This window comes from Callorhinus ursinus, unplaced genomic scaffold (genome assembly GCF_003265705.2).
Source record: "Callorhinus ursinus isolate GAN/ISIS: 27379988/994484 unplaced genomic scaffold, GSC_fseal_2.0 scaffold5, whole genome shotgun sequence".
In the NCBI taxonomy this organism is placed as follows: domain Eukaryota; kingdom Metazoa; phylum Chordata; class Mammalia; order Carnivora; family Otariidae; genus Callorhinus; species Callorhinus ursinus.
In genome coordinates, this window is record NW_027397067.1 from 47,042,901 (window position 1) to 47,056,453 (window position 13,553).

Below are 13,553 nucleotides of genomic sequence, written 5' to 3' on the forward strand. Positions count from 1 at the left end.
AGTTGCATTCTGCACTGCATAAATTTCTAGTCTTGCCCCTCGCCGACTGGAAACATGTCCACATTCTCTGCCTTCACAAACCTTGAGAGAGCAGGCCATTCCTAATGCAGTTACTTCTCCCCACTTTGCCGTTGGCAAAGCCAGCTAGACACCATCTTTTGACTGGAGAATGTCCAATGAGCCTAACTAGTGTCACTATGTGCCACATGGATTAGATTCTGGAACAGTCTGTGAAGTAGCCCCATTGGAACACCGTCCCCTCCTTCAGTGAGCAGTCAGGTGATGGTGCAGAGGAATGCCCAGCACTCCAAAGCTTTCTCCAAATTCTTTCATTTCCAAATTTTTTGGCTCAACTTTGACCCCTTATAAAGTTCTCCAAGAATGGACTAAGGTCTCTAAAAAGACTTTCTGGGAAAGAAAGAAAGACAAATCCTGGGAAAGAAAAAAAAAATAACCAACAACCATATTTATATTTTATCTAGTACTATTTAAGGATTATAGATTCTGTACTTTCAACTCTCGTCAGTAGACTTTTCCTACAGAAACCAGTTAAACTCTTGAAGAATCCCAGAGGAATATGAGAAAAAATAGTGAAAAGCTTGCCTTGCCTATTCATGAGGTGTGACAGATGCCTCAGGGATTCAGGACTGAATGCAGTGCATTTCCTCTAAAGGTTGAGAAGTACGGAACCTTTAGATAGTCTGAATCCGCTTAAGTGGTATGGCTGGTAGGACAAAAATTCTTAAGGCCTGACAGAGATAGGCTATGTGCTACCAAAAGTTCTTACAGACTTCCCTGCTCCTTCATTTTGGAGACCTGGAGTTTGCACTAGTTTCAGTGTTTCCTCATAAAGGCTTCCCAGCTGTCCTTCCTCTGACTAAATCTCCAGTTCTTGCTCCTTGCTCCTCCAGAGTCAAACAGAAAGGACAGTAGGACAATTTTAGGGTGTAACGACTAGGACAGCAATTAACCATCTTGTGTGCTGTTTCATCAAACTTGGTGATTACTTTTCATATTTTCTCTGCTAATCTTATTACCATCAAGCAAGCCTTTGACTACTGAATTTACTGGCCCACTGTACCCCTTTAGTTCTTTTCCTTTGTGACTTTCTAGTGCCTAGAGCTGGATTAAACATAATCCTTTTATCTCTATTCTTGAATGGATTGCTTTCTAATGAGTATTTGTGAACTCACCATCCCATTCCCACGATGGTCACATTACCTAATAACTTACATTTTACCGATGTCCTTCTGCCCTAGTCTGTCTCCCTGCTTCTCCATAGGTAACCTCTATTCTAAATTTTGTCTCAGGAGTATCCATCGTAGAGGAAAGAGAAAGTTTTATCATGTATATGTATGCTTAAGCAAAGGCATTCTGTTCATCTTTATAAGGATATCATACTGTATTGTTTTTCACTAAATATTGTTATTAAAATCATGTTACCAACTAACTGGGCTGTAGTTGTTTCATTTTCACTAATGAAGATTATGTTGTTGGGTAAAATAACTCTATCCGTTCTTTCAATGGACATTTGGATGGTCTCATTTTTTTTGCTTTAATAGTGCAGCTGTGAATTTCCTGGTGTACAATGCAAGTGTTCCAGGAGATACACCCAGGAGAGAATTGCTCAACTATAGGGATGTGAATGTCAACCTTGAGATAATGCCAAATTATTTTCCAAAGGGATGTAGTAATTAAACTCCCATCAGTACTGGGAGGTCTCAAACCACATCATCTCCAACATTTGGTATGACCAGACTTCCAAATTACATTATGTGGGGGTAAAAGGGTGATATCTAACTGTGGTCCTGGTTTGCATTCCCCTGGTTAAACCTCTCTTCATATATCTACTGGTCATATATTTCCTCCTCCACAAAAATGCCTGTTCAAAACCTTTGCCCACTTCCCTATTGTTTATATATGTATACCAATTTTTTACATTATATGTGTCTAACACTTTTCACTTCCAGTTATCTAAATTTTTATGTAGTTGATTTATATTAAGGTTCATATACTGAGTCCGAGTTTACATATAATTTTCCTAGTTAGGCCTTCTGTGTCCATTTTGAGATGTTTCCTCAAACTTCGTATCACCTACATCTTATGAACATCAGAGTTTAACTCTTCCATTCTTCTGTATTTGATTTTTGTGGATGGCATGATTTAAAAGTGCAAATGGCATTTTCTTAAAATACTAAAAATCGTTACTTTTCTCTTGACACAGTTGAAGTTCTAATATAGTACAGTACCTGCTCCCAAACTAAATCAGTCATTAATGTGGAGAACCTGTTGACAGGTAAACTTTACCCTTAATTTCCTTGCTTTGGGAATCATCTGCCAAGGAGATCCACAAACTTGTTTTGCAGACCATAGTTGTTTTAGAAATAGCCTTTTTTGACTCAAAATGTAATCTTACACACCTTTGTTTTGCCAAATATTATGTGTTCCCCATACCCCTACAGACTTCAGCAGCATGGACACTCAATCATTACAGCACATGGGAGCCTGTTTCTTCTTTCTAGAGTCCCTCACTTGTGAGTGCATGGAAGTCTTTCAAGTTCTCATAACTTGAAGCCTTTGCACATGCTGCAACCTCCATCTGGACCCCATTCATTCTGCAAAGTCTTGACTCAAAACATAAATTTGAGAAGCCCTTCTTAAACATTCAGAAAAGTGGCTGGCCCAAACCAACATCCAGTAACAAAAAATGTCAAGCACCTACTTAAAATACCGATGGCTTCTAAGAAAATGGGAATTAATACTTAAGTCTTTTGAGAACATTTGACTGGTTAAGTTTGGGCTTTCAGAAATTTCATAGAATGAGCTCAAATACGGAAAAAAGGTACTCATTATCAACTGAGTCTCTGGCATTACCTAGGGTCGGTAATAGCTGTGCCCAAATATATCCACTTTCAACTTGGTTTCTATATCCAAGACACATATGCTTGCTTGTCCAAGATGAGAGTCATTCTTATAAACTAATTATGGTAATGATACAGGGCAGGTACAGATGTCTTCCCAAAGTTAGCATATCAAGTCTTGCTACTTCAGTAACTTCCAAGTTCTGAAACACTTGGGGGCTGACAATCATATATAAAATAGACTTCAAAGAATCCAGGTTGAGTAGCATGATCAGATTTTGATGTACTCAGCATTTTTATGCTTTTCAAGTTTTTAAAGCACATCTACTGTGATGAGATCTTGAGTACCATTATTTTGTCATTTCAAGAGTACCATTTTCCGTAAGAGGCCTGTCGTGAAGTTTCTTGAAAGTACCTATACAGATCCAGCAGTATCTTTAATTTTAGGCCTTTAGTCTAAAGGAGAGCTAGAATTAACCAGTAACACTGTGACTGCTGTACACAACACTGAAAAGCATGGGAGTACTTTATCGACAGTAATTTCACATTTAGAAAAAGACCCACGTCTAGCCATCTTCCAAGTGCCGAGTTTCGGAGACCCCCCCCCCCCTTAAAACTGTAGATGTTTCTGGGGCACCTGGGTGGCTCAGTCATTAAGTGTCTGCCTTCAGCTCAGGTCATGGTCCCAGGGTCCTGGGATCGAGCCACATGTCGGGTTCCCTGCTCAGCGGGAAGCCTGCTTCTCCCTCTCCCATTCCCCCTGCTTGTGTTCCCTCTCTCGCTGTGTATGTCAAATAAATAAAATCTTAAAAAAAACTGTAGTTGTTTCAATTCCACCACTTATTTTCCTACATACAACAAAATAAAGTAATTTATGGTTCCTTGACCTTTCTCTGCAGGAATGTATAGGAAGACTATCTTCTCAGTACACAGCACCAGTTAGGAAGTTCCTAACACACTGTAGACTCTCATGCAGTGACTATGATGTAGTTGCATCCAAATGAAGTGCCATTCTCCCCTAATGTAGATATGAAACTGTTTCAATGATACTGCCACTGCTGGAAAGTCTCCAAAATTCTTGGATTTGCACCCAGAGGCTTTTCACTGTTGGTAAGAGTTCCTCAATTATTCAATCAAGGTTTCACTCTCAAATTCAGGTTTAACCACACATAATCTAAGACTGCAGATTCCAAACTGGCCATTATTAGGTTTAAATATGTTTTGGGCCATGGGAGCATTGGTGACTATTTTGTAGGGAAGACAGGAAGGAAAAAAACTGAGGCCCTATAGTTAAACTACTTGGCATTCTTCTTAATTCTCTTATACTCCCCCCTCACCCCCCACCATTTCTATGATCTTTAGAGCATGACATAACAGCAGAACTATTAAATGGAAAAGCTAGGACCATAGGTCAGAGCTGTAGCCAAGTCCATCCTTTCAACTGATCTCAATGCTGGCTCCTCTCTCAAAAGGACAACTGTGAAGCAGACTTTTTTTTTTTTTTTTTAACAATCCCAATACTCCACACACAGAAAATACATTGTTGTATTCTCCAATTTCCTGGAAATATCAACGTTATAGTGACAAAAACAGACATGAAGCCTGGATTTGGGACAATTAAGGAAAGGTCATAAAAATTTATTTTTCAAATCCCAAGGCAAAAAAAATCTCAGGTTGGCCTCTTCCTTCATCTACTGGGCACTAGTACGTTGAAACATTAACAGCTAATATTAATGAAGTATTATCACAATTTCAGAATCAAACTAGTTTAGAAGACTAATGCACATAAATAGGCAAATGTGACAAGCTTTAGTTTTATTTTTATTTATACTTGAATGAGATCCATCTCAAGTCTAGTTTAATGCTCCTTAGCTATAAACGATTACTTCATGTCCTTGGCCTGGGCGTCAGGAGAAATCAGTAAAAAAAGAGCCATGAAGATGATTATTTTGCCCCAATGCATAAGAGATCCTTTCTCCTTCAAAGAAAGACCCCAAGGCCTCCATTGCACTTTTATTTGAATGTAGTATTTGGGACAACTGTGCCAAAGGGCTGGTATTTCCCAATTTAATCTGAGGTCATAATAAAACAAGCAACAAAACAGTTATTTGGGATTTCCGTTTCTCACCCTTATCATCAAGACTCACTGCCTCCCGTCATCAATATTTATTGAGCATTTACAGTGTACTAGGCACAATAGAACATACAGAAAACATTGTCCCTGCTCTTGAGGAGCTTACATTCTAAAAGAAAAAAAAATACACCTCTTTTAAAATGGTATTTTTGTTTGGTGTTTTCTGCAAGGTACTGAGGAAAATAGTCTGAGGGTGAGCTTTGGGTATAACTTAGCCCCATCATTATTTAAAGAGAGGAAGAGGAAGGATTTTAAAGGCAGACAATGACAGACCATTCAGGATAGGTAGGGCTTACAAGGAGATAAACACAATCTCATCAACTAAGGAGAGATTTGCTGCAGTAAATAGGATGAGGGAAATAGTTTGTGGGATGCAAGCAAAGGAAGCAAGGTATCCTTAGACACTGAGTGGAGCCAGAAAGATCATGCGGCCTTTTTTCCAAGTACACGGCCACCAAGTAGGAATGGTTGGTGACAAGACAGAAGGCTAAAAAAGGTAATCCTGTGCACCTGACAAATAGAATAAAGGATCAAAATTGAAGGCAGGCTATAACAATATCAAGAAATTCTTAAAAACAAAAGTGATTTGGAAGCACAAAACTTAATGCTGCTACCCAATGTCATGATGGGCGAAGAACATTGTGGCTTCCTAAGTTAGAAAATGCCGTATACCAAAATTTTAAATGGAACACATTACTTTTTTCCAATCAATCCCGTCGCTAAAAAAAAAACCAAAAACCAAAAAACCAAAAACCAGAAAACCAAACAAAAAAAATACAAAACTCTTTCCGCCCCCCAGGGGAGGGGAGGAATATGGGACATGGTTGGGAACAGTAGTAGTTATATTAGTAGTATTTTGTTATGATAAACTTTGTATTTAAACTTGGTAAAAGCCCATTAGCTGCCAAGAGGGAATAAGGAATAAATTTCTAAAAATGTACAATTTAGAGAAGTTTCAGAACCAGAAAAGACTAATTTACATGAAAAGCTGTAGAGAAAGTAGTTGAAAAGTCCATTCATAAAACTTTTATTCCACTTACATGAACTTAATACACGTGTTCTTAACAATTATGCTTGGATTGTTCATGAAAATTTCATAAGACATTAAACAAAGCTAGCCATCATCTCAAGTTATTTCCCTGTTAACTATTTTTACAGCACATGCATGTTAGGCAAGTATCAAAAAAAAAAAAAAAAATCACAAAAGCAAAAAAAAAACCCCAAAAACAAAAAACCAAAAAAAAAAAACCCCCTAAAAAAAGTTAAATACATGGGATTTTTATTTTGCTGCTGTACTTGATATACATAAAGTAATGGATATCAAGCAATTCATTTTTACTGCATCTTTACTTGTACATTTGTTCTTAGGTTGCCTAAAACATTTAAATACAAATAAAAGGAGTGTAGCAAAAATAATGAAAGCAAACAGCAGGTAACTTTACAAATAATGGAATGTGAACCGTTTCTGCCCTTATCCAGAGTAAATTGGGTCACAATTAAAGGAACACTTCTGCAACTGTAGTCAAAGGTGTGCACATTGAAGAGTATTCCACAGATACTCATGGTTCAATATGTAATATCTACAGAATACCCATTTCTACTACAGCCTTGTAAGTGCTCCAAACCTTAAAGTACCCACAAAAACTACACCTGTATCTGGAACCAATTATCCCTTTTATTCCCCACCAGGACAAACCAATATGTAGGCAGTTTTCTTTGCTTAGACATGGAAGCAGTTTTAACACTGGCCCTTGTGAAGCCACAATGTACCAAAAGTACTATGCCAAACATTTATAACTAGTATAAAAATTCCACATCCCCATATTGGCCACCTCAAGATGAAAACAGATAACTCCCTAAATGTTAACTGGCTCTACTCCCCTAATATTCAACATAAAAACCACATGGGAAATATAGAAATTCAAATAGAAGTAACATAAACCTGTCATAAATCGTAAACAAAAAACTATTTGTGGGACAGCATGGATGACAAATGGTCTACTGTGTAAATTTTAGAATGAGGCAGACAAAAGTTGGAAGGCCGGTTAATTTTCCCCTCCTTCTCCTGCTTCAGCTTCGTCTCCTTGGGTGTCCGATGTCCACAACTGGTAAAAGAAGGAAAGATTTTTCAGCATGTTTCAGTTTGAGAAAAATCTTAATAAATTTGTCATAGTTACCAGAATATAACCACAGCTTTTGCTGAAAGCTTTCTTTAAAAGATTACAGCAATGAAGACAGCTTTCAAGATACAAAACACCCTCATTTTTCCCTTTTTGTGTCAACAATCTAAGTACAAAGCAAGTTGTCTTCAAATAAAGTCAGATACAAGAAACTCTTGGTTATCATAGAAGAGAAAGCAAAATAAAAAATACAGAAGTGCTACAAAAATGAGAATATCAAACTGCTCTGAAGAGCCCCAATATGAGAGATGGATGTTTAAGTTTAGTGTACCTAAACTAGAATCATCTTAATTCAAACCCAAGTTCAAGCTCAGGTTGATTTCTTTCCTATAACATAAGACTCCCACTGCAAAGAGAATCTCACACTTCATGAAATTCAAGAATGAGGGTATCAAGTTTGAATTAAATTACAAATTTAGCTTTTCTAATGTTTTTAGCTTAGAAAAACATACGTTTTGAATCTATAGGATTCAAAATAAATAGTTGAACAGAAAACAGTATGGTTAGAACCCAATCTTCTAAGAGGTAAAAACTGAATTGTCCCATAGTGTTAAGACTATGGATCTATTAATTTTTTTCATTAATGTTAATTTATTGGTAGGTTAAAAAAATCTCAAAATTATTTCAGCTTCTTCAAAAATTAGTATTTTTTACAAGTCTTAACAGTCCATAATGACTTTTAGATGTAATTATAAAAGGACTGCTTATACAATGAAAAATGAAGGAAAAAAAATGCAATAATATTTTCCTAATTCCCAAATCATCCATTAGCTTTATTTATTAACCAAACAGATCTCTGCCCTAGAAAGGAGACTTCTTCCAAGGTCATACATTTAAGCTAAATGACCTCTGGAAGTCTGTGTGTTCCTGTTCAACAGGTTTTGTAAGATGAAATTATCTTCTACCATCTCTTTCCAGTTTTAACCTCCAAGGATTCTCGAATTTTCCATAAATACCCAAAAAGTTGATACATTTTTCTACTAGGGTTATGTGTTGGCGGCAATATTAATCAATCACATCCAATCTCAAATACTAGGTAGTTTTGGCAAAATTTCTTAACAGATAAATAATCTAATCAACCTATAATGATTACAGGTAATATTACCAAGGCTCAGAGAAGACACACAGTAATTAGTAACAGAATCAGAATGCAATCCTTGGTTCTCTTTTTACTCAGTTTTTGGGAGTATGCTCTTTCATGCTATACTAAAAACCAAAATCAGCTGGAACTATGTATTTCAAGCCAGGCCTTCTCAAAAAGTGATGACAATATACAGCAAGTTAGGTCTCAATTTCTACCTTTTAGGAATGACAACGAGAAAATAGGAAAATTCTTAATATTAAAAATACCTAACAAAGTGCTTCTTTCCTTTGACATAAAAAATTCATTCTTTAAGAAACTACAGGTTATTCTCTTGACGGAAATAAAAATCCCACAAGTTTGTAAGTAGCCCCCAGTTACACTTTCTAAAATTAATTTTAAGTGTTTAACAATAACAAAGTATACAATGTGGTTCAAAAAACTCTGATGATGATAGTAACACCAAAATATAGACCTGGTTCAAAAAATTGGCAGTGAATTAGAATAAAGCTAGAAGTGAAATGTATAAAAGGATATACAGTTCTCGGGCTCTACACTGCAACTCTTCACTCCTAGCTCTCATTAGCTGGCAGAGCAGGTACTTGATAATTTTTTCACCTAAGACTCAAAACTTCAAAGTCAGTACTTATCTGAAGGAGAATGGGGAAACCTATGGGACTAAAGAGACATACCAACCACTTTGCAAGGTGTAGACTTTATTTGGATCCCAATTCAAATAAAAAACTGCTTATTAAATAGACAATTTAAAAAAGAAACAACCGGAATGAGTACTATTTAGATATTAAACATTATTAAGGAATTACTGTAGGTTTTTTCAATGTGATAACAGCATTACAGTTCTTTCTTCTCAGTTTGGAGTATGCTAAGGATAAGCATGACATTCCATAACAAGTCTTTTTTTGTTGTTGTTAATTAAGAGGCTAGCTAGGCAAAATAGATTTCCCATTTGAATTCCATAGAGTATCTGAAATTTTGTAACTGAAATTAGTGATGGAGTACCATAGCTGTATAAATATGGAAGCAACTTTATGGTCAAGAAAACCATTTTTTTAAAAAAAGGTTTTATTTATTTACTTGAGATAGAGAATGAGTGAGAGACAGAGAGAGCACGAATGGGGAGAAGCTGGAGGAGAAGCAGGCTCACTGCTGAGCAAGGAACACGACAGGGGGCTTGATCCCAGGACCTCAGGATCATGACCTGAGCCAAAGGCAGACGCTTAACTGACTGAGCCACCCAGGTGCCCCAAGAAAACCATTTTTAATGGATTAAACATGAAGAGAACTTGTATAATTTTGGTAATAAAAACTATTCTGTGACTAAAATGGAACAAATGGAAACACCCAAACCGAATTGGAAAATAAAACAGCCTACGTGATTGAAAGTCCAAAACCAGGGCTTACAAAATTATTTTAAGAACTAAAACTCTAACAATAGATATGTAACTAATTAAAGTATACATTCTTGGTCCTTGATCTAATCTTAGTTTCTATAAGGCAGTTTTTCTTCATAGATTTAACAGCTGATACAATTTTATATTCAATAAAGAGACCAGAAATATCCCTTGTAATAATCTATAAAAGAACATAATTTCAACTACACTGGCCATTCATGACACTGTCATGTACTTACTGTCAAGTTGTCTCTCAGTAATTGCATTATTAGCGTGCTGTCTTTGTAGGACTCTTCACTTAATGTATCGAGTTCAGCAATGGCTTCATCAAAAGCCTATGACGAAAGAAGGACATTTCAGTGCTCAAATAATAAGGATTACTAAATTTCCACAAAACAGGTAAAATACGTACTGTCTTTGCAAGAGAGCAAGCTTTCTCCGGGGAGTTCAGAATTTCGTAATAGAACACAGAGAAGTTAAGGGCCAGACCCAATCTAATAGGATGTGTTGGTTGCATTTCCTTTTTGCTGATTTCAAAAGCTTCTTGGTATGCTTGTTGTGACTGATCCACAATCCCTGGAAAATAAAACATGCCAAAACATTATCAACAAAGTTTGCACTTCATCTTCACCCCTCAAGCCAGACCTTTAATATCCAATGATATGCTCTGAAATACTAAGCTGTAGCAACCTTGATTGAATGAGGATCTTAAATTTAAAAAAGCCTTCTCGAAGGAACACCACTACACTAACCATTGGTCAATGTCATTACAAAAACTCTTGCAATCATCTCAGAATTAATAACTAGCTTTCACTGCTCTATAGTTACGCTGTGATCACTACCTCTTAAAATTGTGAGGAAACGGGGCGCCTGGGTGGCTCAGTCGTTAAGCATCTGCATTTGGCTCAGGTCATGATAAATAAAATCTTAAAATTGTGAGGAAACATGGCTATGCACAAAATTGGCTTTTCAATAAGCATGGATTTTAGAACACCAATATTAGGCAGTAGATATACATTCTCAGGACTTTAAAAAAATTAATTACTGGAGCACATGGCTCAGTCCGCTAAGCCTCTGACTCTTGACTTTGGCTCCCGTCATGATCAAAGGGTTGTGAGATCGAGCCCAGCATGGAGCCTGCTTAAGATTCTCTCTCGCCCTCGCACTCTTGCCCCTCCTACCCCCCCAAAAAAGAAAAAAGTTAATTACTGCTCTTCATTTAGAGCTCTAAGCAATTAAACAAAAAAACTACAACTGTTTACATTTCAGAGAGACTACTTCCATACTGTGTTATTTTATACAAGTTCAACAAACATGTTGAAAAACAGTTTACCTTTCTTGTCATCACCAGCAGCAACCTCGGCCAAGTAACGGTAGTAGTCTCCTTTCATTTTCAAATAGAAGACTTTGCTCTCTGCTTGTGAAGCATTGGGGATCAAAAACTTTTCCAAAAGAGACTTTGGAAGAAAAGAAACAGTAAGAATATTTACAAGACTGAAAAAATCTTCACTTCTTAACAGCATACTACAGCCCAATACCCAATTATTACTAGAGTACAATAGATGAATGCAGTAGGCTCATAAATTTGTGGTTCAAAAGCAGAATGTTTTGGAGAGCAATGCTTAAAAAGTGAAGTTAGTGTTGAGTTTATTACTTATGGACACATTTTGAGTATGTGCCTCCCCTGCACAGTGCTATCTGTTTACATGCTGATAAAGACCACATGCTTCAGTGAATGTGAAAGCATGAGAGCTCCTAACAAGCTTTTTCTAGTAAGTTGACAAACTTTCCATTTTCAAGGTAGTCATTAGAATGGAAAGAACACAAGAGATAAACTTTTGGGACTCTTGGAGAATTATGACTCAAGCAAAAAACCAATAATGTAAGAGACACTACCAGAGTCCATAACTGAGAAAGCAGAACAAAATTAACTTCATTTAGAAGAATACAATTCAAGCAAAACCTCACAACAGGTAACAAGTTGTTCAAAGTCAAAGTTTTATTGTTCCTAATTAAAGTGAAGACAGTGGTATGGGGCGCCTGGGTGGCACAGTCAGTAAGCGCCCCACTCTGGTTTTGGCTCAGGTCATGATCTCAGGGTTGTAAGATCCAGCTCCCCACCAGGCTCCCCACTCAGCAGGGGGCCTGCTGCAGATTCTAGTCTCCCTCACCCTCTCCCTGCTCGCTCCTCTCCCTCTCTCTCAAATAAATAAATCTTTAAAAAAACTAAATACAGTGGTAGATGGGTTTATGAGAATTACAGATCTGAAGAGTAAACCTTTTATTAATTCCCTTAAAGTGATTTTTAGCTAATAAAACACATATTTACAGACCATACCAACAGATAAAATTTCATCCTGTATAATTTTGTTTAAAACTATTAACAATCTAATTTACAGCCTAGCATGCTAATAATTATATTCTACAATTGATTTAAAGCAAAAAAAATATCAGATCGTTGTATTAAGGGGAGAAGGCACAATAAACTAGTGGGTTTTTTAAGAGGAAAAAAGATAATTCCAGTAGTACAATTAGGCAAATGTTAATAAAAATACTCAAAAAACAAAACCATTCTCACCACCCCCAATTTTCCTCCTAGCTAAAAATACTATGAATCAAGGTGAAAATCAGTTTTCAACTGGGCTTAGCCCCAAGTAGTCCATTTTTACAAGTTATCAAATTCTTGATTCTTGGTTTCTGTCCTTCTGGCAGTCACGCAGTTTAGTCTACTTCTATGCAAGACAGTTTGAAGCTACAGATAGTGTGAAGCTACAGATACCCACATGAAGTGGATAGGGGCCAACATGGCAGTAGGGCCAAGCTGCACTGCATTATTGGAAGGGGGTCAAGGTGAGAAGTCAAACTACTACGTTTCCTGTGGTTATTAACCAATATTTGAAACTACTGGCCTAAAATCAGATGAACACTTTGGTTAGGATAGCAAAACTTTATTACACCACACCCATACCTTCATATTCAAAGATCTCTCAGCTGCGTTTGTCCTTTGAACACCACGCTCTTTAGGACATAAGCACTCTATTTTTTTTTTTAAGATTTTATTTTATTTGACAGAGAGACAGTGAGAGAGGGAACACCAAGCAGGGGGAGTGGGAGAGGGAGAAGCAGGCTCCCTGCTGAGCAGGGAGCCCGATGTGGGGTTCGATCCCAGAAGCCTGGGATCAAGCAACTGAGCCACCCAGGCGCCCCCATAAGCATTCTTTGAACACTGACTATGGCAGCTCTTTTGGGATCCACCTCAAAAACAGAAGATAGCTCCATTTAATATAGTAAGTGGATTTTTCACTTAAACAAATGACCAGGCCTTTTCAAGTTTTATATCTTAATACAAAAGATATTATTCATTCAACTATGGAAGATGGTATAGCATAATGGCTTTGAAGTCAGTCTAGTAAATGGTGGCATTCCACACTTCAAATGGTAAATTCAATTTCTGACTAAGCTGAAGATTAGACTATGAAGTCTAACTAAAGAAAAAGTAGTAACGTGACTAACCAGAATTCACAAGTAACTTCAAACAGCAAAAGAAAAATACATAAATTTAAAGAAGGCTCCATATACAAGTCTGACTCATTTACATATGTAAGATTATACTAAAATATCTTCAAATAAAACTGACAATAACCAAGCCCAAACATGAAAATTATTTTTCACTTACGCAGTTCTATTTCATATTTTACTCCTTAAACGTATTTTTCACATTCACTTAATTCTCCAAATATTTAAATGCCCCTGTGCTAAACACTGAGAAATAAATGGTGGGCAAGATCGTCTCTAACTTTGTGGATAAGTGGTCTAGCAAGGAAGACAAATGAAACTGAGAACACTGCCTAGTCACGTCCTTCAACTTTGTCAATGACTTTAACC

General features: G+C 36.8%; 1 protein-coding gene across 1 annotated transcript in view; it reads right to left on the reverse strand.

Annotated features, from left to right (window-relative positions):
• Positions 1-4,661: 4,661 nt before the first annotated feature.
• YWHAZ (tyrosine 3-monooxygenase/tryptophan 5-monooxygenase activation protein zeta) overlaps positions 4,662-13,553 on the reverse strand; it is a 32,557-nt gene continuing 23,665 nt past the window's right edge. The window contains exons 3-6 of the mRNA XM_025870919.2: positions 11,002-11,125; positions 10,081-10,244; positions 9,908-10,003; positions 4,662-7,100 (exon numbers count right to left, since the gene is read on the reverse strand). Coding sequence (XP_025726704.1) covers positions 7,041-7,100; positions 9,908-10,003; positions 10,081-10,244; positions 11,002-11,125 — 444 coding nt within the window. The 3' untranslated portion in view covers positions 4,662-7,040. The remainder of the gene's footprint in view (positions 7,101-9,907; positions 10,004-10,080; positions 10,245-11,001; positions 11,126-13,553) is intronic.